The 27,222-nt window shown below is 37.4% G+C and overlaps 3 protein-coding genes across 12 annotated transcripts; 2 read left to right on the top strand and 1 right to left on the bottom strand.

The window, feature by feature from the left end:
• The first annotated feature begins 2,611 nt into the window (after positions 1–2,611).
• On the top strand, positions 2,612–5,658 carry LOC110920888 (uncharacterized protein At2g33490). Of its 3 annotated transcripts, none has more exons than XM_035986433.1 (8): positions 2,612–3,098; positions 3,173–3,309; positions 3,385–3,453; positions 3,565–3,593; positions 3,783–3,909; positions 4,016–4,264; positions 4,332–4,373; positions 4,883–5,658. In XM_035986433.1, the coding sequence occupies exons 1-8, from the start codon at positions 2,930–2,932 to the stop codon at positions 5,468–5,470; spliced, it is 1,410 nt and encodes a 469-aa protein (XP_035842326.1). In that variant the 5' UTR covers positions 2,612–2,929; the 3' UTR covers positions 5,471–5,658. The 3 variants fall into 3 exon arrangements, with proteins under 3 accessions (XP_035842326.1, XP_022020801.1, XP_022020799.1); XM_022165107.2 differs by having other exon boundaries at positions 2,613–3,098; positions 3,687–3,909; XM_022165109.2 differs by lacking the exon at positions 4,332–4,373 and having other exon boundaries at positions 3,687–3,909.
• Positions 5,659–6,633: 975 nt separating this feature from the next.
• Positions 6,634–11,027, top strand: LOC110922772 (TSL-kinase interacting protein 1). 8 transcript variants are annotated; one of them, XR_004885466.1, is made up of 5 exons: positions 6,634–7,007; positions 8,990–9,147; positions 9,236–9,320; positions 9,403–9,559; positions 10,851–11,027. XR_004885466.1 is itself a non-coding variant. In XM_022166975.2 (4 exons), exons 1-4 carry the CDS (start codon positions 6,984–6,986, stop codon positions 9,445–9,447), a joined length of 312 nt encoding a protein of 103 aa, XP_022022667.1. In that variant the 5' UTR covers positions 6,634–6,983; the 3' UTR covers positions 9,448–9,849. The 8 variants fall into 8 exon arrangements, 1 of the variants encoding a protein (XP_022022667.1); XR_004885470.1 differs by lacking the exon at positions 10,851–11,027 and having other exon boundaries at positions 7,522–9,147; positions 9,403–9,849; XR_004885469.1 differs by lacking the exon at positions 10,851–11,027 and having other exon boundaries at positions 6,634–7,107; positions 7,522–9,147; positions 9,403–9,849.
• An 8,223-nt stretch (positions 11,028–19,250) lies between these two features.
• On the bottom strand, positions 19,251–21,155 carry LOC110925402 (2,3-bisphosphoglycerate-independent phosphoglycerate mutase-like). Its single transcript, XM_035986383.1, has 4 exons — positions 21,136–21,155; positions 20,542–20,692; positions 19,852–20,030; positions 19,251–19,368 (listed from the first exon to the last, which is right to left on the bottom strand). The coding sequence occupies exons 1-4, from the start codon at positions 21,153–21,155 to the stop codon at positions 19,251–19,253; spliced, it is 468 nt and encodes a 155-aa protein (XP_035842276.1).
• Positions 21,156–27,222: the final 6,067 nt, after the last annotated feature.

Below are 27,222 nucleotides of genomic sequence, written 5' to 3'. Positions count from 1 at the left end.
AAATATTGGTTGAAATCAATTTTCCAAACAATATTAATGGTTTATGAGGATCAATAGAAAGCCTTTTTGAAATCAAGAATTTATTTCAAACGAAAGAAAATATAATAACAAACAGGAAACAACCAAACGACGGCAGAAACGGTGGCTCCAAAGGTAGGGTTTTAAGCGGCGGCGACAATGGAGTTTTGGAGTTTGATAAGATATTTTTTTGGGTTTGATTTTGGTTTTGGGTTTTTTCTAGTTTGATTTTTGGTTGAGAGAGATTGTCGATGAAGAACAAAGTGTTCACGAATCAGAAACACTGCTCTGATACCATGTTGTTTGGTATAGAGAATAATCTCTGATTATGGTTTGAATTGTATTGAGAAATTGTATTCATCAAAAAGGGTTACAAAGAATGGTGTTTATATAGAACACCAAGTTACATATTAGCCCCCTATACTATCTATTATCTTCTTTCCGACAATATTACTTTTTCAACCCTCACCACAATTAAATTTTTCACTCCCATAGAACTCAAAACAGCCATAATTAAAAAAAAAAACTCTTATATTTAAAAGATAAACATTATAAAATTGATTTTTTAACGACAATTTATACTCCCACCCTTTATTACACAAATAATCTAAATATTCATCATTGTCTTGGACTGAATCTGTGACCTATCCTCTAAGTAGGGTTGTTAAAAAAATCATGACTCGAAGCTCACTTAGATTTAGTTCAGAAAAAGCTCGCTTGAAATGACACGATTTGAAAATAAGCCGAGCTGGATTGTCTCGCTTGGTAGTTCGACTATGCTTAGCTAGGAATATTTTACTTATTATGTATTTTATTTTTATTTACATTATAATATATTACAAAAAATTGATTATTATTTACATGTATTTAGGAATGTAATTTGATATCTATGATATATTTGAAGGTTGATTATCATGCTAATGAACTAATAATGTATTTCATTGAAATTTAAAACTTATTTTGTGTTGTAGAACTTGATTTTGGCTTGTAATGTATTAGGTTGACCTTATTTTAGATGTGTTATTTTAAAGTATTGAATAATATTTTAGACTACTAAATTTTCAGAACTATATATTAATTTTTCTTTTTAAAATCCGGCTAAACCAAGCTAAGCCAAGCCAGCACGGCTTAAAACCAAGTCGAGTCCGAGCTTAGATTTTCAACTCAGTTTCAAATCCGAGCCGAAGCAGCTCAGTTTATAATCGAGCCCAACCCGAGCTTTGTAACATCCGCCAAAATTAGGAGATAGAGTTGAAGACAAAGACACATAGAACATGCCTTAGTAATAAACTGGATCTTTGTCATAATTTCTCTTGAATAATGTATGAAATATGTAAAATGTTTTCTATGATTATATGTGACAAATTTAATTTGTTGACTTTAAATATCTAAACTTATAATAGTGTCATAAGCTATGGCAATCATCATGTTCCGTTACCTTATCTATTGTGGGTCGGGGTGTTACAAGTTTGCCCTGACTTGGCTCGGTTCATGAACAAGCCTGCCTCTAAAAGTAATATGTCTCTACCAATTGGACTAGCCCCATGTTAAAAATTAAAAATTGATTTCTTCTATTTTCCACAATTTAACATCCGAATATCAACTTGTTTAGTTTAGATCTTAACCAAATTATCCTAGCTTAGTTTATTTTTTTATCAAGCTTATACTCGTTAAAGTTTCCTACAGAGGTTAAATATGCCATCCTTCCCAAGTTTGCGGTCTTGAGATGGTCACCATCCCGCTCGTCACTAGCCCTTTTTGACTATTTAATATAATGAACACACATTAATTAACCACTATATTTCACAAAAACAACATGATATTTTTTTACACAAACACAACATGATATTATTTTACAACTTAAAAAAAAAGATAGAAACAACCCAAATAATCCAACAATCTTTTTGTTCGGTTCGTTTACATGCATATATTGTTGATGGATTTGATTAAAGAGGAAAAGGATATGCGGTAGAAAGTTGATTAAAAAGTTAAACCAAACACTTGGTTAGATGGTGTGGTTTAGCATAATGCTCTTCCACAAAAGCAATGAGCTTTAAGTAATCTACTCTGTAACTTTGATGGGGTAAACAATAGTTAAATAAAACTATAAAAAAAGGAAAAAACAAAGAAAACTGATGATTAGTGCAAGACTAATGGCCCCATCTCATCCTCTCTCAACGCTCGCTAAGGCATCTATGAGGAACAACTTGGCGCCGGCTGATGTTGGGGGCGCTATGGCTGTGACGCTTACCTAACATGTGACGACTGTCCACACCACTTAGCTTTTGAAAATTGAATCAACATAAATAAATGTGAACAGTCGTGTATGAAATTCTTCTTGTTTTAATTACCTTCACAACATGAGTATGGCTAGAAAAATAAAAAAGAAAGTAAGTGAATAATCGAAAGCATTGCGGTCGTCGGCAATCCACAACATAAAAAATTTTTAATATGAAAGCGGTTTAGTTTTGAAATAGGAAACGCGGGTGTGAAACCGTCAATCCCATCCTTTTCTAATAATTGCAACTTTGACTTTGACTCTCAATTAAATTTAAATATAGTGATACATACATACATCGTTGCTCCTTGTGCTCCACATATATCCTCTTCAATACATTTATTATTTATACACTTTTATTCATTTTCATTTTCATAAATCAAGGAAAAGAAAAAACGTTGGATAATTTGTGAATATGTTGCGTGACTAACATGAAAGATTGACGGTTGAAGTTGAACAAACACCGCTTTGACTTTTGACCTTTGAATTCAATCATTCATAATCATCATTTTCTTCTTTTCTCTTCTTCTTTAATTTCAATAATTTCAATTCAATCTGATACCACAAACAAACCAACCCTTGCTTCCTTCCTTCATTCCGAAGATAGATAGATAGATCAATCCCTCGATCGATATGAAGTCTCCGTTCAAAAAACTACGCGGGTTGGGGCTAAACAAGCATCGTCCTCAACCTCCTGCCCAACTGGATGAGCTTTCTCAGGCCTCACAGGATATGCAACACATGAAAGATTGCTATGACAGCTTACTTTCCTCTGCTGCTGCCACCGCCAACAGTGCTTACGGTATTATTCTATTCACTCTTCACAGAAACAAATTCTAATTCTAATTCAAATTCCAATGATAATTGTTGTTTCAGAATTCTCGGAATCATTGCGGGAGATGGGAGACTGTCTTCTGGAGAAAACCTCGCTAAACGACGACGAAGACAGCGGCAGAGTCTTGCTCATGCTCGGAAAGGCGCAGTTTCAAATACAGAAGCTGGTTGATACCTATGTAAGTGTGTATATATATATGACCATTTTTATATGTATTCATTTGTTAATTAACTGTAAACTCATTGATTTCCAGCGCTCACATATTTCTCGGACAATCACAGTCCCTTCAGAGTCCTTGCTTAATGAGTTGCTTGTAGTTGAGGTTTGTCACATACTACATAACCACCATTTGAATTGAATTGAATTTCATATCAATCCTTCCTTAGGTAGGGCTCGCTCATGTTTATTTATTTATTTACTTTACTTTACGCAGGAGATGAAAAGGCAATGTGACGCCAAGAGGTACGTATGCGTCCACATCCACATCCACATCCACATCCACATAAGCGTTTGCTTTGTTAATTTTAATTGATTTATAGAAAATGGTGGTTGTAGGATGTTGTATGATGAAATGAAACATAAACACAAACAAAGGAGGACAAGGTTAGCAACATTAGGAAGCAATAATAAAGGTGAATATGTTTCTTCCAGTCAGGTGCAAGCAGCTAAAGAGGAATTTGAGGAAGATGCTACATTATTTATCTTCAGAATGAAGTCCTTGAAAGGGGGTCAGTCTCGAAGTCTCCTTACGCAGGCTGCTCGCCACCATGCTGCTCAGGTCGCCTTTCCTTTCCTTTCCTCATCTCTTTTTTATTTATTTATTATCAATCAATCAATCATTTGTTTGTTTGTTTTACTTACTTACATGTTGGGAATGAATGCAGATGTCGTTTTTCAGGAAAGCTCTTAAGTCTCTTGAAACGATCGAGCCACACATTCAGTTAGTAACAAAACAGCATCATATTGATTACCACTTCAGTGGGCTGGAAGATGATGACAGGGACTCTGTTTTTCTTACTGATGACGAAACTGACGACGAAACTGATGATGAACAGCATTACGGTGAATTGAGTTTTGATTACCAGAGGAACGATCCCAAGGATTACGTATCAAGCTCAGAAAGCTCAATGGAGGTAATTTGAATGATTTATGCATTTGATTTTGCTAAACTATTTGTTTAATTTCTCTTCTTTCTTGCAGTTGGTAGACCTTACATTCCCACAAGTAGAATCAGTGAAGAAGGTAAAACATATGAGACTAGTCATCACGGCCGGCCCTGAAGGTGGGCGGGGAGGACCACCGGTCAGGGGCCCGATATTTCGAAAGACACGTTATTTTAAAAAAAATCCGATATTTATATGTAAAAAAAAATAAATTAATAGGGTATACTCATATAAACACCAACCTAGGCTCACTTGCAAAACTATTTTTATGGTTTAGATTAGTTATTAGCTCCATTGGCGAAGGATAAAAGGGGTGGGGAGGGGCGCCCGACCCCCCGAACTTTTCGCTTAGCAGTGTTATATATGTAGTTTTCGTATAGAAATTTTTGGGTATATACGTTTTCGACCCCCGATTCTATAGAAATTTTTTGATATATACGTTTTCGACCCCCCTGGTCATTCGGGTCAAGCTTCGCCACTGATTAGCTCATCGTCATTTTGGTACATGAATTCTCGGGGGCCGGCCCTGCTAGTCATTTTGGTAATATATGCATTGAATTAAACTATCATCAATGATTTTGCTTGCAGGAGGAGGAGGAGCAGAGGAAACCCCTTTGGAATTCATCTACATATAATATACAAGTGAACAACAACAACAACACTTGCAGCAGCAAATCAGCACCACTTTCTGCTAAGAGTAGTAGTAACATGGACCCTAGTCAAAAGTTTAGACAGTCATCTGCTAGAAAATTAAATACATATGTTCTCCCAACACCACTTGACAAAAATCCAAGCTTTACTACTCCAAGTAGTCCACAACCAGCATCAACAAGTAATGCTAATATGTGGCATTCATCCCCTTTGGAGTTTAAGAAATACGAAGAAAAAGCCAAATTCCCGTTGTCGTCAAGCAAACCAACTCAGCTGCCGTCTCCGTTAAGACATCCTTTTAGTGACAACAAGGTCAAAAGATATGCTTTCTCGGGTCCTATACCAAGCAATTCACTGTTAAATAGCGGTAAATTGGTTAGTGGTATTCTTGTGTCATCGCCTAGAATTAGTGAACTACACGAGCTCCCTAGGCCGCCTGCGTCTCCTTCAAAAGGTGGAGGATTCTCTGCCCCTTTGGTCTCGTTCAAAGATTCTAATAAGTCATCGCCCCCATCAGGACGTTGAACACAGGCCAACGGATCCTAAAACTGCATTTTTAGGTAGGTACACATGTTATTATGATATGTTCTATAATATGAGGTATTGTTGGTATGTCGGGATTATTTTTGACCTGTGTAATTGGAGTAGTATTTTAATTTGTATAGTTCGGTGTTGAGTTTACAATGATTATGTATTAATATTAAAAAAAAAAAGATGATCCAACATTTGCAAATTTAAGGTTGATACAACAAATCTTTAAGGTGTGATCTCAACTGCGATAGGCTTGTGCTCGTGAACAAGAATCGCAGTTTCTCATTTGGGTTACTTCTATGTGAAGTTCTCTTGATGTTCATGACACCCTGTGCTTTAGGGGCGGGTCGAGTCCTCTTAGCTTACCAACCAGCACCAGATCACCCTCTCCTTTGCAACTTTTGATGGCCGGTTTATCAACCATGGGTACTGCTGTGGCCAGACCATAAGATGTTAGAAATGCTAACGCAGGACATTCGGTGGTGAAGGCTTGGGCTAGACGCCTCCCAAGTCAAGCTGCATGCTGTGACTTTTGATGGGTGCTTGAAACCTTTTTCCTTGTGGAAAGGGAGTGAGTTCTTGAGGAGGAAAAAGGGCAGCAGCATATCACATGAAAGGAAAAGAAAGAAAGAAAGTAGATTAATAGATGGTGGTAACCACATAAAAAGCAATCACAAGTAGAGTTTCACATGATTTTTGCAACCAAAAAACTAAAACAAACATTAGTAGTTGGGTGGAGGATTAAATTATACAAGTGAACATGATCTAAGCCACACCCAACCGGCACACGATTTTACCTGGGAACAACCACCAAACGCACATAACAAGCGAATCAATAACACAACTACAATTAACAACTCTTGCTCAACAACCCAAACCAACAAAATAGAAGCTGTAAAAAGCAAAACTTATAATCACAGTAGCCACCAAAGAAAACGATTGACGCAAATAATAAAACACACCAATCTTACTAATCTATCAAAGGAGATTAGCTTGCTGAACTAAGAAAAGCTTAGGTGACAATCAATGAGCTATGCCAACTCGGATTTTCATATGTCATTATTACATCATATATCACTTTCATTTATTTATGAATACATTTCATATTTAAAATATTTAACTTCTTCATTTGAATTTCAAAATATGAGAAAGGGGGTTTCAAAATAACACTGATATGTTCTGGCTCCACTTTCAAATTTCAAACCATACTTTCAATCCGCCCCTCTCTCTCAAATCTAAAGCTTTCCATCTCATTCTTCTCCCTCTTTCCATACGTTCTGCCTCCCAAGTCATTCTTATCCCCTACCGAGCAATCTTTCCATCAAGGGTTTCAAGATCCGCATCATCATCAATTCGGTTTCAAACACCATATCCCCAAATACTTTCAAACGCTTCCAGATTCAGTTTATGTCTCTCCTTCTTTCTCTTTTTCTCTAGATGTTGGTGATGGTGATAATATTCCTAACAAACGCCTTAAGCAGCTGCGTAAACAATTTATGATAGTCATATGTGTACCTTTTTCCCTAATCAGGTATTTGTTTATGATATTTCATGCTTTTCTATTCGTTTAAGCAGATCCAGAAAGATGGGACAACTTAAAATCTAACAGCTTGTGAGAAAAAAATGGTTATGTAAGTCGTAATCTTTCTCTATTTTTTATTGGAAATTTTTAGTTCATAGTGATATGATTTTGTGATTTAATTTCAACTATGATGCTTTGAATCTGGTTTAGAGGTTATAAAAAAGGAATTTGATATTGAGGGTTGAGTTTTGATATTTTTTAAGGTTGCTTCTACTCGTGGGGGAAGGTTCTCATGATTGGTGGTCATTTGGTTCTTGAGGGGCCTGCGGTAGAAATTGTGCTGAGTATAAATGCCAGATTTTATGCTATTTATAAGCCTCTTTACGTTGAAGTGGTGAAATATGCGAGTGATTTTCACTAAGATTAGTTTTGGTAGTAATATTTTTTTTAATGTTTTTACTGAACTCCTAGAAAAGTGGGGGTCTTGCATTTGAATTATTTGGTCAATATCGTGTGCCCACAGGCTGTTCGACGAAATGCCTATGAGAGATTACTAGAAAAAGAGGCATCTTGCAGTGGGTTTGATCTTTAGCTTTGATTCCACATGGTATGTGGGTACAGTTGTGATGAACAAATATAGATTTTGGCGATGATGATAAAGTAAAACTTGAATGAAGATCTCACCATAGCGTGGCAGGGTTGTAGGATGGCAAGGGTTTTTATGGCAAGTGTTAGGTGCTGTTTGTTTTTTGGCCAGAAGTACTTCTGGTCACTTATGTCTGCGCGACGCAGACGCGCGCAGACGTTTGATGTCTGCAGCTTGTTTGTTTTCTCGCAGACCTTTCATTAAAAAAGGTCCGCGAGACCTCTTCTTGGAGCAGACATGGACCCAAGTCTTCTTGGAACCTCTTCACCACGCAGACCTCTTCACCTCCAAATCTGCCACCACCATCTCCACCTCCGCCACCATCTGCAGCTCCACCTCCACCTCCGCCACCATCTCCACCTCCACCTCCCTCCACTCCGCCACCACCTCTGCTCCACCTCCACTCCGCCACCACCTCCGACATCATCATCAACATCACAAACAAAACCCCCAAATCGACAACCCTCATCATCATCATAAACAGAAGGTAAAGAAATAGAAGGGGGCGGTTACCGTGAATCCCGTCAAACCGAATCACCACCCCCGCCGTTCCATTCTTCTTCTGGTTCTCCTCTCTCTCACTTCTAGTCTGCTTATTTTCGCCGCCGCACCACCACCGAACGGTGGTGGTGGTGCTCAGTGTCGTCAATCGAAGGGGAACTAGTGGGTGATTGTGTCGATGACCTGCTAGTGGAGACGAACGGACGGAGAGGTCCGCCGGATGCCGGTGTTCGGCTCTGGTCATCAGACCGAGAAGATGGAGAACGAGGGAGTATGGGGGTGTTGGCTATAGTTTGTGAAAAAGGAACTAGGGTTTCTTGAAGTTGAAGAAGAAAGAGAGATGTCTGGTGTGTGTTGTGTGTGTAATGTGTGTGAAGAGGTTTATGTATAAAAAAAAAAAAAAACAAACCCTCTTCTTCTTGCAGACTGCAGACCTTTGGTCCACCTCTTCTCCTGCAGATGCCTGCAGATGTGGTCCGCAGACTGCAGACCTTTTCCTACAGAAAAAACAAACAGAACCTTAATATGACTTATACAAATTTATGATCCTGATATTAATAATTTGTCTGAACACGAGAAGTTATTTTCTCAAGTTTCGTGTCGTGAGATATCGGATGTGCCGAAAACTGTGTTTATCAAGGATGTGATCACATCTGAGATGCATCATGTTGCACCTAATAAGCCAGGTGCGTGTTTGAAGATTCGGCATCTAAATTTATATATGCATTGAGCTTGATAGTTGATAGTTGATAAGGTAAGTTTCACTGTGATGCATATGTATCTTAGTTTTATCTTAATATAAATTAATAATGTGTTATGCTGGGAATTGTTTCATGTGATGCAGAATTTTGAGAAAATAACTTCTCGTGTTCAGAGTAAAAACAAGGACCAAGTTAAACACTATTATTATCGTCTTGTGAGGCGTATGAACAAGTTGTTTGGCCCGGAACTTTCTCTTGATGCCAAACACTCCAAATATACCAATGCTGCCATGCTTCGATGGTAACTAACTAACCATATATAAATATAGTAATATTATAGGTTTATGTCACGCGAATGTTGTTTATTTAAATTGTTTATTATTGCGCAGGTGGTCGTTACTTGAAAAATACAGCTGTAAAGTCTCAAAGCTTCACTTGAAGCCTCGAAGATTCAACCATTTTTTGGAGAGCTTGGTTAGTTGATTCTCAATGTTCACTTTTTGTATTTGGTTTTGGATGTTAAAAGCTGATAAATTTATTATTCTTTGCCATGAAGGAATATCAACTATTGAAAGACCGTAAGAAGAATATCAAAAAATGACCCGTTCAGGGGGAAACGGTTCGATAAAATCCATCACAAGGTGTCTTAAATCAGAACAATAGCAAAGGAGACTCGTCTCCAGTTTAACAAGCCAGACAGAAGAAAAGATCAGGTGATTGATAAATTTATTATTCTCTGCCATGAAGGAATATCAACTATTGAAAGACCGTAGGAAGAATATCAAAAAAACGATCCATTCAGGGGGGAAAACCGTTCGATAAATCCATCACAAGGTGCCTCAAATCAAGGGGATTATAACATGAAACATCGGGCTGCCACTCTTGAGCTGTTACACACACAAAGGGTTTTTTTCTGTAATATGCCCCCTTATTTCCTTAATGCTTCTGTTGGATTGGGATAGATAAAACAACCCTCCAAAATTAATTTCCGACATCCCTGATATGTTTAGAGTGTCCCTATATGTCCTAAATTACACCCAACATATGAAAATCGGTCCCATAAAAATTTAATAAAATCAAGTTTTATGGGTCGCTCGCGGGCCGCGAAGACCTCCTCTTTGTCTTACGTGGGCCGCGACAGATCAACCACCAGGCCGCACCCTGAGGTGCCACGTGGCACAACGCGTGTGAAGGCTAGTGGTCTGAGTCGACTAAGCTAGGCCCTACTACCCCTATGTCGCGGGACGCGAAGGATTAACCTTCGGCTTACGCGGGGCGCGACAAACCCGATTTCCAGCCTATAAATGAGATCGATCAGTTTCACTTTTCCGTCGCTCAATTCTTAACATTCTCTCTCAATTTCTACATAGTATACACTATACGAGGGCATAATACCCCCCCCCCCCCAAATAACGAAATTCTGCCTCGTTGTAAGTATTATAACCCCCGTTTACGTATTAGATACGCTGCCCGATTGATTTAGGATTCCGTAACTGCTATCGAGGCTCTGCCCGACGTAGTTTTTGGAGTTCTGTCTTGGGGAGGGTATAACTAATGTAAATACTGGGTTATTATACTAATGCGTGTGCATTGTGTAATTAATAGACAATCACCAGGAAATCACAAAGGAAAACCCTAAGATAGCAATGTGAGTAATCCTTTTTTTGTATAAACCTTTTTGTGAGTAATCCTCCTTTTTGCAAATTGTTTTTACAAACCCTCAAATATTTTACATTATTTTAAACAGTAATTGAGTATTTGTATTCTACAATTATCGTCGGTATGTTGGGGTTTTGTATACAAAATTTGTTACTACACTGTGAGTAGTAACATGACCACAAGTCGGGTTGACAGTACCGTGGGTGGTAATTAAAGTAGAAAATAAACAAATGTAATTGCGAGATCGCCCACAATGCTGCAAACGGTTTTTTTACGTGTCTTGATTAAACTGGGATTCACTCACCAGTATTTCCCACTGACGAAATGTTTTTAAACGCGTTTCAGGTAACAAAATGTGAAAGCCAAATAGAAGCCAACTGGACAGCACTGAAGGCTTGGAGTTACCTAAATAAGAGATGTTTTTATTTAAATAAAATAGGGTTTGTCCCTATAAAAATGTGTGTATTGGAAACTTGGTATTTTCCCATGTGTTTGATATTATAAAAGCATGGTATTTTACTTTGATAAAATATTTCCTAACTACGATCCTGATGAAATTTCCGCTGCCAAATTGATAAACACCGATACCACTGAAACTGGTCGCGACCGCCCGTTCTCGGGTAAATAGGGGACGGGGTGTCACAGCCCCCGATCCCTAATCTCCGGGAACAGGCGGCCGCGAGCCAGTTTTGGTGGTATCGCGTTATTGTCTAATTTGGCAGCGGAAAATTTTATCAGGACCGTTGTTAAGAAATATTAAATCAGAGTAAACCACCACATTTTATAATATTAAATACATGGGTAAAACCCAAGTTTTCATTACAACTGATTTACAGGGATAAATCCCACTTTATTGAATTAAACACTTTCTATTATTTAGGTAACTTTTATAGCCACTTTTCCAAGCCTTCAGTGCTATCCAGCTGGCTTCTAATTTGGCTTTCACATTGTGTTACCTGAAACGCGTTTTAAAAATATTTTGTCAGTGGGAAATACTGGTGAGTGAATCCCAGTTTAATCAAGAAACATTTTATCGATTAACACAGTATTGAGAGCGATTACAATGTTTATATCTACCCAATTACTCATTCAGTACTGTCAATCCTGACTTGTGGGTCATATTACACATTGGCTAACTCTTCGTCCAATGGTAACGTTACTCACATTTTGTATACAAAACCCCAACATACCGGCAGTAATCGTAGAATTAAAAAGACTCAATCACTGCTAAATTGCATTGTAAAATAGTTAAGGTTTTGTAAACACAGTTTGTAAAAAGGAGATTACTCACATTGCTATTTTAGGGTTTTCAGTAAGGATTTCCTGGAATTAATCTATAAATTACACAAATGCACGTGTGCTAGTATAATAACCCATTTTAACATTAGTAATACCCTTCCCGAGACGGCATTCCAACGACTACGTCGGGCAGAACCACGACAGCCGTTACGGAACCCTAGATCAATCGGGCAGAGTATCTAATACGTCTCCAGGGTTATAATACTTACATCGTAACAGAACCTCGCTAATTAGGGGGTATAATGCCCGGGTATTATCTCTACTATTCATAAATTAAGTAAGAAAGAAAGATTTTGAACGATCGGAAATGAAATCCCGAGGCCTCCTTATATAGGGCTGAAAACTGGGTCTCTCGCGGCCCGCGTAAAATAAGCACAAGGCTTACGCGGCCCGCGTCAAAGCTTAGGTCAACGCGTAGCTTTTCCGGATCACCACTAGGCTTGACACGATGCTGACACGTGGCTGCACCGAGGCTCGCCTGATCATCAAGCTGTCGCGGCCCGCGTAAAGGTTAAGTGTGACCTTACGCGGCCCGCCTGAACCACATTTTCTTTGTTTTTTATTTATTTTTAATGTTATCTTGTATTTCGGGCTCGGTTTTCACATACGGGGTGTATTTAAAGACATATTGGGACATTTTAAATAATTTTAGGGTGTCGGAAAAATTATGAGGGTGTCGACTTACGTTAGGGTTGTTATACGGGGGTTGTGACAGAAGGTGGTATCAGAGCTACGACCACTGATTCAACCACAGAAGTGTTTTGCTGACACCAATATATTATTCAGTATTTTAGGAAATAATTTACATGAATACATGCATATATGTATATTATTATTTGTATTATTTGACTATTTGTTAGTTTACAGTATGAGCGACCAAGGACCTTCAGACGCTCACCTAGGGACGAAGGCACCTCTTCACAGCCTACCCTCTCAGGGTATTCGGCTGACACTGAAGACGGGATTTTCGTGTTCAAAGCACAATCTGAAGAGCCGTTCCCTCCTAAGAAGAGAGGATGGTTCAGCAGAGGAGCCCATGAACGTAGAAAAAGAATGAGAAAACTTTAGCAACAACGTGCTTTAGCAGCCGCTAATAGAGAAACGAATGCTCACACTCAGGATATGCTCAATAGGAGTCTAGCAAATTTCCACATATTAGCCACTACAGCTGCAGACCCTAATCTAGAGCAACTCATAGCACCCCAACCGTTACCACTATTTCCCACACAACCCATGGATTTGGAACCAAACCATGTAGACCAAATTCCAATGCATGATTTTGACCCAGTAGAAATACCTAGAGTACCAACACCCCATCCCCCAGACTATGACCCATGGTTTGATGACCATAGAGATTATGAACAACGCTACCCAATACCAGACGAACCCATGCCAAACCTAGCAGCCTACCCAAACCTGGAACCCTTGGACCCATATTATGATAACGACAAATTCATCAGGGAAATCCTAGAAAACCCTTACCCACCTGAGGAACCCATGCCCCAGTTCCCAAACCCAATACCAGCACCTGCACCACCCATGAGCACTGAGAATGTGCAAGAACTCCGAACCTTTGCCAAAGGTCCTTTGGTGAGGAGATTTTAGAAGGAAGTGAGAGGATGAGACAAATAGGGGAACGACTCGTCTGGAAATATGACGAGCGTAATATGAACTTTTGGATGAACCCGTATCAATAATAGTAATATATATATATATATATATATATATATATATATATATATATATATATATATATATATATATATAGGGTAGGGTTCCAACGTGAACAACCTCCCAAGAGTGAATTGCGTGAACAGATCTGGACCCTTGATTTCCTTTTTAGTTGTTAAGGGTAGGATTGTAATTATATAAAAAAATAGATTTAAATCATTATTTTAATAATTGAATTAAGTTACATCTTTCCTATTTTAAATTTATTATCCACATTATGTTTTATTTATTAATAAAATAATTATCAAAACAAACAACAAATCACCAAATTTCAATTTTAATTTTTATTTCAGATTTCATCACCAGAATTCAAATTTTGATTTTTAAGATCCACGTTACCTTCATATTTCAACGGTATACACATGTGTACTTGGATATACATAGAACATTACCCATGTGTACTCAGCATCGTACATATATGTAATTAGCTACATAATACATACATAGAAACAATACCTGTAAAACTATTTTATATTTAACAAATCAGAAGTTCCATAATGTTTTCCAAACCAAACAAAAAAACATATAATTACAAGTTCCAGTTTCGCAGAAACAATAAACCCAACATAATCGAAAAAACAAAAAACATAATCTTTTTTGCCACGTTGTATGCTGAATCATTCTTATCGACCAAGCAAACAAACATATGTGAATCATCCTTATCGACCTTCCATCACCACTTTTCTCGTCAACGACATCTCCTGTAATAGCACAAAAAACTCAGCAACTAATATTTTGTATAATTCACAAGTGTACATCAACAACCTTACACATTCAATACACACAAAATTCTGAGATATCACAAAAACTGACGCTATACACATGTGTACATCGCGTTAAAATCAGAATACACATGTGTACATCGCATTAAAAACAGAGCAAAATCAGAATACACATGTGTACATCGCGTTAAAACCATAGCAAAATCAGAATACACATGTGTACATCACATTAAAAACAGAGCAAAATCAGAATATACATGTGTACAAGCCTCTATGAGTACGAATCACTCAAATAATTCAAAATTTTCATCTCTACGACTCAAATAATTCAAAATATTATTATAAAGTGAACCTCTACGTTGTGAATCACTCGAATCAAGCCATCGATTTGCCCGTTCCATATCATCAACTTAGAAATTACCAGGATTCATCATTAAACAAATTCAACTTCCTAATTTAGCATTCATACCATCATGACCCATTTACATAAAAACCCTAAGTCAAATAAGTCAATCAAACTAGTGTGCAGGTCTAAACAAACAGTTTGTCACCAAGCATTTATACACACACTTTTATCTCACAAATCAATTATTACATGGAATGCAAGATAAACACTAAAACAAATCTCAGATTATATGTATAACAGACCTTATTTATCCTTTCTTTGCTATAATAACAAGATTTTTAATCATTAATTCATAACCAAATTTTCTTAACACCCAACTCAGTTAACAACTAGACACTAGACCAATAATCACCAGGTTGAACATCACCATTATAACTCAACCCTTAATCAGTTTATAGGAGTTTGATAATTATCTTATCATCATGAGTATGAGTAAAAACAAAAAAAAAATCAACAAACATTTGTTCAATGTGTAGGTATACCTCCACTTCATACATATTCCTATCATCAGATTCATAAAATTTAAACATATGTCATACATGTACAGTTACGCCATTCACAAAACACATTCCTTCAATTCTCATATACACCAAACCATTTACAACTACCTGAGTCAATCCAATGTATTCTAAAAACAAACAACAACTATCAGACTAAATACAAGACAACCAAAATGAAAGCATAGGACTAGATAATACAATCCGCATCGTGTACAAAACAACTAATAAAAAATTACAAGATTGCAAGACAAATCGATGGACATATACTAACCGGGGACTCATGAGGTGAATGGGTGTAGGTTGCCTCCGAAAATCACGTCGGACCCGAATCACATCCGAACTAAATCCGAGATGACGGGGGTTCGCCGTCGAGACCCGCCGCCGCTGCCGACATCGCTACTCCTTCTCCGTTTTCTTCCCTCTCACTCTCCGATTCTCTCTCCACAAACTCTTCATCTCTCTCTGTAATTTCTGAATATAAGTGTGCGTAGAATGGCACAAAGGGGGATGATCGTTGGTGATGAAGGTGGCCGGATATCGGGGTGATGAAGGTGGCCGGCGTTGCTCCGGTTACTGGAGCCGGATAACAGAACGAGGGAGAGAGCAGGGGTCGGCTGGGAGTTTTTGGGTAGGGTTTTATCAAATAATGAAGAGGATAGTGTTTTACTTGATTTATGAGAGAAAAGATTTATGCAAATCAATTTAAGATGGAAATTACACATATACCCTTTTTGTATTTAATTAAATGGAAAAAAAATAACCAAATAATTACCATCATGCCACTCACTTTAATCTCAAGATCATAAAAATCAAGGGCCCAGATCAGTTCACGCAGTTCACTCTTGGGATTTTGTTCACGTTTGAACCTAATCCTATATATATATATATAATGTGTGTGTATGTTTGAAAAAAAATATATAATATCTAGACAATAGCTACGGATGCATACTAGTATTGTATTTTCAATTCCAGTTGTATTTGTAATAGATATAGATGTATAATATAAAATAGAGTAAAGGTCGCAATGTCCGACGATTTTGATCAATATGCTTGTTGTGTGATTGTTTGCATTAAATATTATCTTATGATATTAATATGTGGTAAATGTCTAAAATCCAGATGGACAACGAAGTAAATCAAGAAAACCAGAATAATGATAATAATGGAAACCAAGTAGATAACAGTGCCATCCAACACATAGTGGCACAAGGGATTATAGACGCAATGCCATACGTTATCAAAACGGTTAAGAAAGCAGATAATAAAAGTAATAATGGCAGTAAACAACCTACTGAACCAGAACATAGCGTAAACAATGGACCAATACTTCAAGTGTATATTCCTAAAAGAAGAAGAACCATCTCTTATGGTTGTTCTTATAAGGAATTCTGGTCTTGTAAACCAATAGAATTCTCGGGCAATGAAGGACCCATTGCAGCTCTACGCTGGATAGAAAAGACTGAGGCCGTGTTAAAAATAAGTAAGTGCGCAGAAGAGGATAAGATACTGTTTGCCTCCAATCTGTTTAAGAACTCAGCCTTAGAATGATGGAACACTATCCTCCAGTCTAGGGGAAGTGACATGGTTTACAATATGGAATGGGAGGAATTTAAGAACATGGTGGAAAGGAAATTCTTCCCTTCCAATGAAAAAGAACAGATAGCAAATAAGTTCTTAAGCCTTAGAATGACTGGAGTAGATAGTAAGGGTTACACTACTACTTTTTTTGAATATGCTAGAATAGTGCCAACCCTTGCATCACCAGAACCAGTACTAATCCCCCGTTACATCTGGGGATTAATCAGTGAAATTAGGCATGTAGTCAAGGCAGCTAGTCCCCAAACCATAGAAGAAGCTGTTGAACTAGCAAATACCTTGACTGATGAATTAGTACGTACACGGGAAGAGGACTAGAGGAGGAACCTAGCTCAAAGCACTACTAGAAAAGAGGGTTTTTGTCATGAAACTTTTGGTTACAAAACAGTTGCAATTTCTCTGTTGTCACCATTTTGCCATCGAAAATGTTGTGACAAAAACACCCGTGTCAATTGCCCTAATGCCACCAAATAGCGACCATTTTTATATTTGCCACCTTATTTTTGCCACCACAAAATTGGTCAAAATTATTTGCCACCGCTTCTTGTTTGCTACGGTCCGCCCTGTACGGTCCGCCTTGTTTGCTACCGAGTTGTGACGGATTTTTTGCCACTTTATTGCCACCGTTTGATATTGCCACCATTTAGCCACCAACCATTTGCCACCATTTAACCACCATTTTTATTGAAAATCGGTGGCATTTAACGAACTTGTTGAATTGTTTGCTACCATTATTTGCTACCATTTTGTGATTGCTTGAATATTGGTTTTTGATTCAGATTGATTTTCCATTTTTTTCCTGCTCTTTTCATAAAAATTACAAAATTATATTAAAGTCTAATAAGATCACGAAAACCCAAAATTATATAAAACATCTCTGTATGAAAAGTATATAAAACATTCTAATAGAAATACCAGCTAAAACATCAGATAACTAAAATTATCCTAACATGATAAACATCGAAACATTTAAAACCAAGTGTCTGAAGCGTATCTTCGAATTGTATTTGTTAACATAGCTTCAATTTGTGACATCCTATTGAGCATAGTATCTTTATCCACCTTATCTTTTTATTTGAACATCTCTCTCCAACCTCAGATAGGCTTTCGGCTATAACCTGGACCCAAACAACAAGAAAAATTCAAGATTACTTTTGCATAAATCAAATATAGCATTCGTGTAATTAACCGTCAAGAATATGAACGTACCCGCAAAGCCATTTTCTTTAACTTGTTCATTGCAGAGAACTGCTTCAAACGAGAAAGAATGGCTGGATCTAGGGGTGGCAATCGTGTCGGGTTGACGGGTTACGGGTTGGCGGGTTGGTGGGTTGAAATGTTCAACCTGAACCCAACCCATATTATTATTCGGGTCAAAGATTTCAACCCTAACCCGACCCGTATTAATTTGGGTCAACCCGAACCCGACCCGTTTAACCCATATTTTTAAATGAGTGATATAAGTTGACGATTTATAAACAAGTTTTTCGGTTTTAAGCGGATTATCGATAACATGTTTAATGATTAGTATGAATGTGATAAATAAATAATATAATGTGTCAAAATTAACATTATTATAACTAACGTGTCCCGAATATTCGTAGGCTGACCCGAAACCGACCAGTTCAACGCAAATTTTTTTTATTTTTTTAATTTTTTTCAGCAATTTAATATATTAAAATTAACATCTACTACAAAAAAAACACAAATTAGATAAAAAATTACATTAAAATCATAAAATCTTATGTCTAGTTTTATTTTTAAGTTATAAGTATAGTATAAAATACACACCAAATTTAATTTATAACATAAAACATATTGTAAAAAATATAATATTATAGAAATAGGTTAAACGGGTCAACCCGTCAACCCGACCAGGTTGACCCGAACTTGACCCGTTTAGCTAAACGGTTTGGCGGGTTCAACCTGAGCTGACACGCCATGCGGGATTTGGTTAATACGACCTGTTACGTAACCTGGCCAGTAATACAGTAATACGATTAAACATGCATAAACGAGTATCCAAACGCGACATAGGACCTTCAATGGGATCTCTTTCCTGAAAACAAACAAGACGATTAAACATCCAAATTTGCAGGTTGTTTTGATAAAAAAAAAGACTAAATTTGATAGAAATCCGAACCCTCTGAACAAGCCGAAGAGCGCCATCCAAAGACCGAGCAAACACTCGTGCCAACTGGTTCCATGTAATGCTTGAAGAGCTTTTCCATGACCTGTAATAAGAGAACATAAAATCTTTATTCAAAGTTTCTGATTAAATGTGGTTTATATTATTGATATAAACTTACGTGTGATAATTTCGATGGCGCTTGTTGTATCGACTTGTGAAACATCCATGGCGTCTTCAAGCGCAAGATCAATAAGAATCCACAGTGAAGAACCACTGACTTTATGAGAGATACCAGCAGATGAAGACATTAATGTGTGAATTTCTTGCAAATAATTCGCTTTTTTTTTCCTTCAGACACGATCATCTGATATTAACTGAAAGCAGAGTTTCTGGTGTCATCACCTTTGAATTTCCTAGTGCTGATGAGTTGACAACAAGAACCTCTATATCCTGAACCAAACTTCTCCAATGTGTGGGCCTAATGAACATTAAAAAAAAATTAGTTTATGTATATCTATATGTATGTATGAATTTCCTTGCACTTTCTCAACCCCAAGAGCTGTACATGTAATGCCATATTAAGAAATTAATTATCATTAACATAAACGAACTGGTAAACTTGAATACTTTATAACAAGGAAACTCGACAATTGATTCTAAACCAGCAGTGGAGAAATAACAGATTACAATTTTCAACAAAAAGATACATTTTTAACCCGATATATGTATGAATAAAATCAGGATTTTTTTAAGGTATGAATAAAATCAGATTTTTAACCTCCAAGAAGGTATAAATATTGTATAAACTGTTTGGGTTAGAAGACAATATAAACATGTAAAAGTTATAAACAATTGTGCAGAGACATTTCCACACAGCTTATGAACATGTGTAAAACTTGTTCAAGAGGTTCATACTTATAAACATGTACGAGTTAACTCATAACAGTCCATGGTGTCATACATGCGACCTCCACCCGATGTAACCTGCGCATCAATGCCTTTCCCACGTAGCTCTGCAAGATCCTTTTCAAGTGTCTCTGCAAAGCCAACACTTGAACCATCCACAGCATCACGGCCATCAGTAAGTACATGAACACGTATCCTCTTGGCACCGTGTTCACTAGCACCTTTGAGCAGCAACTACAGACCAATAAGTTAGACATGATGGTTATCAATAAAAAGTAGGGGTGCAAACGAGCCGAGCTACTCACGAGCTACTCGAGCTCGAGCCCGAACCTAAAATCAAGCTCGTTTAGTAAACGAGCCCGAGCCCGAGCTTTGCTTATCGAGCTCGAGCCGGCTCGTGAGCCTTAACGAGCTTTCTTTTAATATATTTTTATTAATATATTAAACATATATTTAAATAATAATATTTACCATTTATATAAATATAAAAAATAACCAAATTATATGTATAACAATAATTATACTTAATAAAAATTAATTAATAAATACCAAACGAGTCGAGCCCGAGCTGAACTCGAGCTTGAAAAATTACCTTCGAGCCGAGCTCGAGCTCGAGCTTTCATATGTTAAACGAGCTCGAGCTCGAGCCTGGTTGAGCTCGGACTCGGCTCGGCTCGGCTCGTTTGCACCCCTACTTCAGTAGATAGATATTTGTTGGTCTGGTTATATGCTGAAACTTACACACCTGTAACTGATCAAGGCGCGAGTGCACACCCCCATCACTCATCAATCCAATAAGGTGCAAGGTGTTATTTGCGAAAGATTCTTTGATGTAACCGAAACCTTCGTCTTCGTAAATTTTTCCAGAGGCAAGAGCATCATCAACAAGTTTTGCACTAGTTGAACAAGTATAATCTTGTTAGTAAACATAATCAACAATCAAGGCTCATTATTGTAACAACTTAAGAACCCTTATGTCGTTTTTAAATAGAAAAAAAAACCAGAATCCTATATATCCCCAATTTACATTTTAGTGATTTCCTTTTGTAATGTGATCAAATTTTATGTACATCCAAACATGTCTAATATGCAACATAGATGATAAATCACCAAAGAATGAACAAAACCACACAAATTTGACACTGCATATGATCAGCTCATTTGATTGTGAAGCTTAATTTTGTATACTCTTTCATAATAGATGCAAATTATTCAACAAGAATTTTACCAGTAATGTAATACCAAACATCAAATTATCAAAAATCAATGACGAAAAATGAAAGGGGATTAAAGAAATCACCCTTGAGCAAAAATTCATCCGGCACCAAGAGCATTATACCCGACTTCACTGTTCCCCATGTCATCATCAGTCAGAAGCTCGACCTTACCATGAGCCTTCACCAATCTCACCGATCAGGGGCGCTCGAAATCGGTGAAATCAAAGTGATTTTAGTTGACAATACAGTTAAATCAAGTGCAGAAATCAAGAAAGAGTGGAGGATTTGTACCTTACGAGTGGATTTCCATGGAGATTAGGAACCCTAATTACAAGAATTTGGTGAGACGTAGGGGAGCGGGTGAGAAGCAAGGATTAAAATTTTGGGAGGGGAGTTATTTGGTTGGAACCCTAAAAAAATAATCCCAATTTTTTGAAGCGCGCCGCGTAGATCCACTAAAAAAATAATCCCCCTATTTGAATTTTTTCATGTTGCGTATCATTCCCACAAATTGCCACCGAAAATAAAAAGGTGACAAAAATTGCAACCACTTTGCTACCATATCATGGTAAACACACTTATTTTCATTTCCGTAGCAAATCAGTGGCTGAATTTGCTATCATTTTTTTCGGTAGCAAATTTTGGTCATAATTGCCCAATTTTCTAGTAGTGAAGGCTTACCCAGGAATTTCGCTTTGGAAATTCTAACAGTGGGAAAAATGTAGATTCTAACTCTGCACCTTAGTGTAAGGCCTGCAAGAAGAAGCATTCAGGAAGATGCTCCACTTACTGCAACTTCTGCATGATACCAGGACACAAGGAAGAAGATTGTAGGAAGAAACCTAGTAATGGAGTGTGCTTCAACTGTGGAGAAAAAGGGCACATCAAGCCACACTGTCTAAAACTAGCTCCAGCCATAAACAATAAGACTACCAAAAATGCTAGAGCATTTGTTCTGACTGCAGAAGAAGCCAAGATGATTCCAGACGTGATTGCCGGTACGTTTTTAGTTAATGATATTTTTGCTAAAGTATTATTTTACTCTGGTGCGAACCAAAGTCTTATTAATACTTTATTTTGCAAACTTCTCAATCAACCATTAACTAAACTCCCACAAGAATGTCTAGTAGAAACAGCAAATGGGGAAACCATTAAGATTTCCGAAATCTAGCAGGGAGCAAGAATAGAATTTTTAAATCAAAAGTTTATTGCAAACCTTTATCCATTGAATCTGGCAGGATTTGATGTATTAGGAATGGATTGGTTAATAGCCAATAAAGCCAGTATTCTATGTGATCAAAAGTCAATCCAAGTAAATTCACCAAAGGGTGAAAAGATCACAGTTAAAAGAGATAAACCCTCTAGATCCACAAAATTCATCTCTGTGATGAAAACAGCTAGTTATATAAGGAAAGGATCATTAGTGTATTTGATTTCCATAATCACTAACACTAAAGGAAAAGATATGTAAGATATTCCAGTAGTATCTCAACTTCCAGATGTGTTTCCAGAAGAATTACCAGGATTACCACTGGACAGGGAAGTCAAATTCCGAATTCATCTGCTACCAGGAACAGCACCAATTGCCAAAGCACCTTACCGTTTGGCTCCGGCAGAAATGCAAGAGTTAAAGAAACAATTGGATGAATTGTTGGAAAAAGGATTGATACAGCCAAGTTCATCACCATGGGGAGCACCAATATTATTCGCTAAAAAGAAAGACAGGTCAATGCGAATGTGCATTGATTACCGTGAATTGAACAAAGTCACGATTAAAAACCGGTACCCATTACCGAGGATCGATGATTTATTTGATCAATTGCAAGGAGCTCGATTTTTCTCTAAGATCGATTTACGATCAGGATATCATCAATTAAAGGTACAGGAAGAGGACATTCCTAGGACCGCTTTCAGAACAAGGTATGGCCATTATGAATTTACTGTCATGCCATTTAGTTTAACCAATGCCCCAGCCGCATTTATGAACATGATGAACCGAATATGTAAGCCATATGGATAAATTCATAATTATCTTTATAGATGATATTCTAAGAGCAAAGAGGAACATGCAACGCATCTGCATGCACTCCTAAGTTTATTAAGAAAAGAAAAGCTTTATGCAAAGTTTTCGAAGTGTGAATTTTGGTTAGAAGAAGTACAGTTTCTTGGGCATCTAGTAAATCATGAAGGAATTCATGTGGATCCTACAAAGATTGAGGCGATTACCAAATGGAAAACCCCTGAATCACCAACCGAGGTTAGAAGTTTCCTAGGATTAGCCGGTTATTATAGAAGATTTATCCGAGATTTTCTAGAATAACCATTCCCTTAACTAAGCTAACTTGTAAATCTGTTATGTTTGAATGGGGACCAAAACAGGAAGAAGGCTTTAGAATTCTTAAACAAAGATTAACCAACGTACCCATACTAGCGTTACCAGAAGGAACTGAAGACTTTGTAGTCTATTGTGACTCTTCTAAGTTAGGTTATGGATGTGTGTTGATGCAACGTCAAAAGGTTATAGCCTATGCATCTAGACAACTCAAGAATCATGAAGAAAATTATTCAACCCATGATTTGGAATTAGGAGCTATAATTTTTGCCCTTAAAATTTGGAGACATTACCTTTACGGTAGTAAGTTTACAATTTTCACCGACCATAAGAGTTTAAGATATGTCTTCGGGAAAAAGGGGTTGAATATGAGATAAAGACGCTGGATGGAAATTCTTAGTGATTATGATTGTAATATCCAGTATCATGCAGGAAAGGCTAATGTAGTTGCGGATGCCTTAAGTCGGAAGAATTATGAAAAGCCAAAAGGAGTGCGTTCTCTTAAATTAAATCTACAAGTAGATTTAAATGAACAGATCGGGAAAGCACAAGAATAAGTAATCAAGGATGATACTGAAAAATTGAAAGGAATGATTAAGGAATTAGAACAAGTAACAGATGGAATTTGGAGATTCCATAAGAAAAGAATGTGGATACCCAAATTAAGAAACCTACGCCATCATATATTAGAGGAAGCCCATAAATCTAAGTATACGATGCGTCCTGGAAGTGATAAGATGTATCAGGACTTAAGAAAGAATTTTTGGTGGATAGGAATGAAAAAGGATATCGCAGCCTATGTTTCTAAGTGTTTAACTTGTTCATAAGTTAAAGCTGAACATCAGAAACCTTCAGCTTTGTTGCAGCAGTTAGAAATGCCAGTTTGGAAATGGGAGTTAATAACAATGGATTTTGTTACCAAATTACCCAAAACAAGAAAAGGTAATGATACAATCTGGGTGATTGTAGACAAGCTAACTAAGTCGGCTCATTTCTTACCAATGAAGGAAACTTTCAGTATGGAACAACTAGCCAAGTTGTATGTAAATGAAATAGTTTACTTACATGGAATTCCTTTATCAATTGTTTCCGATAGAGATTGTCGTTTTACCTCTCATTTTTGGACAAGTTTCCAAAAGACAATGGGAACTAAGTTAAGTCTAAGCACTGCTTATCATCCTCAAACGGACGGACAAAGCGAAAGGACAATTCAGACGATAAAGGATATGCTTAGAGCTTGTGTAATTGATTTCGGAGGTAATTGGGACGATCACTTACCCTTGATAGAATTTTCTTACAATAACAGCTATCATACCAGTATCAATGCTGCACCATTCGAAGCACTTTATGGACGGAAGTGCCGAACTCCAGTCTGTTGGGCAGAAGTTGGAGAAAAACAATTATCCGGACCTGAGATAGTACAAGAAACAACCGACAAGATTATTCAAGTCAAGGAAAGACTAAAAGCAGCACGTGATCGACAGAAGAGTTATGCTGATAACAGGCGAAAGTCGTTGGAATTTCAAGTAGGAGATAAGGTGTTATTGAAAGTTTCTCCTTGGAAAGGAGTGGTAAGATTCATCAAAAGGGGAAAGGTGAGCCCCGGGTATGTTGGACCTTTTGAGATTATCAGAAGAATAGGACCAGTAGCTTATCAACTACAACTGTCAGAGGAAATGGCAGGAATACATGATGTATTTCATATATGCAATCTCAAGAAGTGCTTAGCCGATGAATCACTAGTAGTGCCTCTTAAGGATATAGAGGTAAATGAAAAGCTTAAATTTGTAGAAAGATCGATACAAATCGAAGACAGAAAAGTCAAGAATCTTAAAAACAAGAGATTAGTTCTGGTCAAAGTGAAATGGGATTCCAAGAGAGGACCAGAATACACTTGGGAGCTTGAATTAGAAATGCAAAGGAAATACCCGCACTTATTCCAGTAGACCTCGAGGACGAGTTCTAAAACAAGGTGGGGAGGATATAACAACCCTCCAAAATTAATTTCCGACACCCCTGATATGTTTAGAGTGTCCCTATACGTCCTAAATTACACCCCGTATATGAAAACCGGTCCCGAATACTCTTATATAATTAAAAATTTAATAAAATCAAGTTTTATGGGTTCGCTCGCGGGCCGCGAAGACCTCCTCTTCGTCTTACGCGGGCCGCGACAGATCACCCACCAGGCCGCACCCTGAGGTGCCACGTGGCACAACGCGTGTGAAGGCTAGTGGTCTGAGTCGACTAAGCTAGGCCCTACTACCCCTATGTCGCAGGCCGCGAAGGATTAACCTTCGGCTTACGCGGGGCGCGACAAAACCGATTTCCAGCCTATAAATGAGATCGATCAGTTTCACTTTTCCGTCGTTCAATTCTCAACATTCTCTCTCAATTTCTACATAGTATACACTATACTCGGGCATAATACCCCCCCTAAATAACGAAGTTCTGCCTCGTTGTAAATATTAAAACCCCTGGTTACGTATTAGATACGCTGCCCGATTGATTTAGGATTCCGTAACGGCTGTCGAGGCTCTTCCCGACGTAGTCGTTGGAGTTCTGTCTCGGGGAGGGTATAACTAATGTAAATATTGGGTTATTATACTAACGCGTGTGCATTGTGTAATTAATAGATAATCACCAGGAAATCACAAAGGAAAACCCTAAGATAGCAATGTGAGTAATCCTCTTTTTGTGTAAACCTTTTTGTGAGTAATCCTCCTTTTTGCAAATTGTTTTTACAAAACCTCAAATGTTTTACATTATATTAAACAGTAATTGAGTATTTGTATTCTACAATTATCGTCGGTATGTTGGGGTTTTGTATACAAAATTTGTTACTACACTGTGAGTAGTAACATGACCACAAGTCGGGTTGACAGTACCGTGTGTGGTAATTAAAGTAGAAAATAAACAAATGTAATTGTGAGATCGCCCTCAATGCTGTAAATGGTTTTTTTACCTGTCTTGATTAAACTGGGATTCACTCACCAGTATTTCACACTGACAAAATATTTTTAAACGCGTTTCAGGTAACAAAATTTGAAAGCCAGATAGAAGCTAGCTGGACAGCACTGAATGCTTGGAAAAGCGGCTATAAAAGTTACCTAAATAAGAGATGTTTTTATTTAAATAAAATAGGGTTTGTCCCTATAAAAATGTGTATATTGGAAACTTGGGATTTTCCCATTTGTTTGATATTATAAAAGCGTGACATTTTACTCTGATAAAATATTTCCTAACTACGGTCCTGATGAAATTTCCGCTGCCAAACTGATAAACACCGATACCACTGAAACTGGCCGCGACCGCCCGTTCCCGGGGAAATAGGGGACCGAGGTTGCGACAATAGATCTCCGTTTAAAATAGTTACCATCTACAGACAACAGTATTCTAAACAGCCTACAAAAGGGAGAAGCAGAAATGGAGGCAAGAGTTCTGCTTCTTAATATATGTTTTGGCATTAAATTGTTTGTTATTTTTAAATAATAATTGTTGTGATGGATGAAAACAATGTTTTGAAACCACTTTTTGAACCACTGTTGGGTTAAAACAGTGTTTTGAAACCACTTTTCAAACCACTGTTGGGTCAACAGATGGATGAAAACACTGTTGGGTTAAAACAGTGTTTTGTGGAGAAAACAGTGGTTGAAACCACTGTTGCGTTAAAACAGTGTTTTGTGAGAAAACAGATGTTTAAAACCACTGTTGGGCTGAAACCCTACTTTTTAAGATCTAAACATCAAAGGTTTAGATCATCATTTCTAGCCTAGATTATACAAGATCATCTATTTAATCATCCTACTTTAACATAATCATCAAAAGTATAAACACTAATTAGCACAAATCAACATGATCAACACAAAATATATCA

Source organism: Helianthus annuus, chromosome 17, assembly GCF_002127325.2.
Source record: "Helianthus annuus cultivar XRQ/B chromosome 17, HanXRQr2.0-SUNRISE, whole genome shotgun sequence".
NCBI lineage: Eukaryota > Viridiplantae > Streptophyta > Magnoliopsida > Asterales > Asteraceae > Helianthus > Helianthus annuus.
The sequence above is the reverse complement of the archived record's forward strand: the minus strand, read 5'-3'. Positions and strand labels throughout refer to the sequence as shown.

What these genes read in the sequence shown, in the direction of transcription:
- LOC110922772 (XM_022166975.2), top strand. Translation starts at nt 6,984, where the DNA reads ATGTGTACCTTTTTCCCTAATCAG. An exon ending in AATGCTGCCATGCTTCGATG is followed by an intron (nt 9,148 to 9,235) that starts GTAACTAACTAA and finishes ATTATTGCGCAG; the next exon opens with GTGGTCGTTACTTGAAAAAT. An exon ending in ACCATTTTTTGGAGAGCTTG is followed by an intron (nt 9,321 to 9,402) that starts GTTAGTTGATTC and finishes TTTGCCATGAAG; the next exon opens with GAATATCAACTATTGAAAGA.
- LOC110920888 (XM_022165107.2), top strand. Translation starts at nt 2,930, where the DNA reads ATGAAGTCTCCGTTCAAAAAACTACGCGGGTTGGGGCTAAACAAGCAT. An exon ending in ATGAGTTGCTTGTAGTTGAG is followed by an intron (nt 3,454 to 3,564) that starts GTTTGTCACATA and finishes TACTTTACGCAG; the next exon opens with GAGATGAAAAGGCAATGTGA. An exon ending in AGGCAATGTGACGCCAAGAG is followed by an intron (nt 3,594 to 3,686) that starts GTACGTATGCGT and finishes TGGTGGTTGTAG; the next exon opens with GATGTTGTATGATGAAATGA.
- LOC110925402 (XM_035986383.1), bottom strand. Translation starts at nt 21,155, where the DNA reads ATGGGGAACAGTGAAGTCGG. An exon ending in CGCGCCTTGATCAGTTACAG is followed by an intron (nt 20,031 to 20,541) that starts GTGTGTAAGTTT and finishes ATTGGTCTGTAG; the next exon opens with TTGCTGCTCAAAGGTGCTAG. An exon ending in ACATCGGGTGGAGGTCGCAT is followed by an intron (nt 19,369 to 19,851) that starts GTATGACACCAT and finishes AATGTTCATTAG; the next exon opens with GCCCACACATTGGAGAAGTT.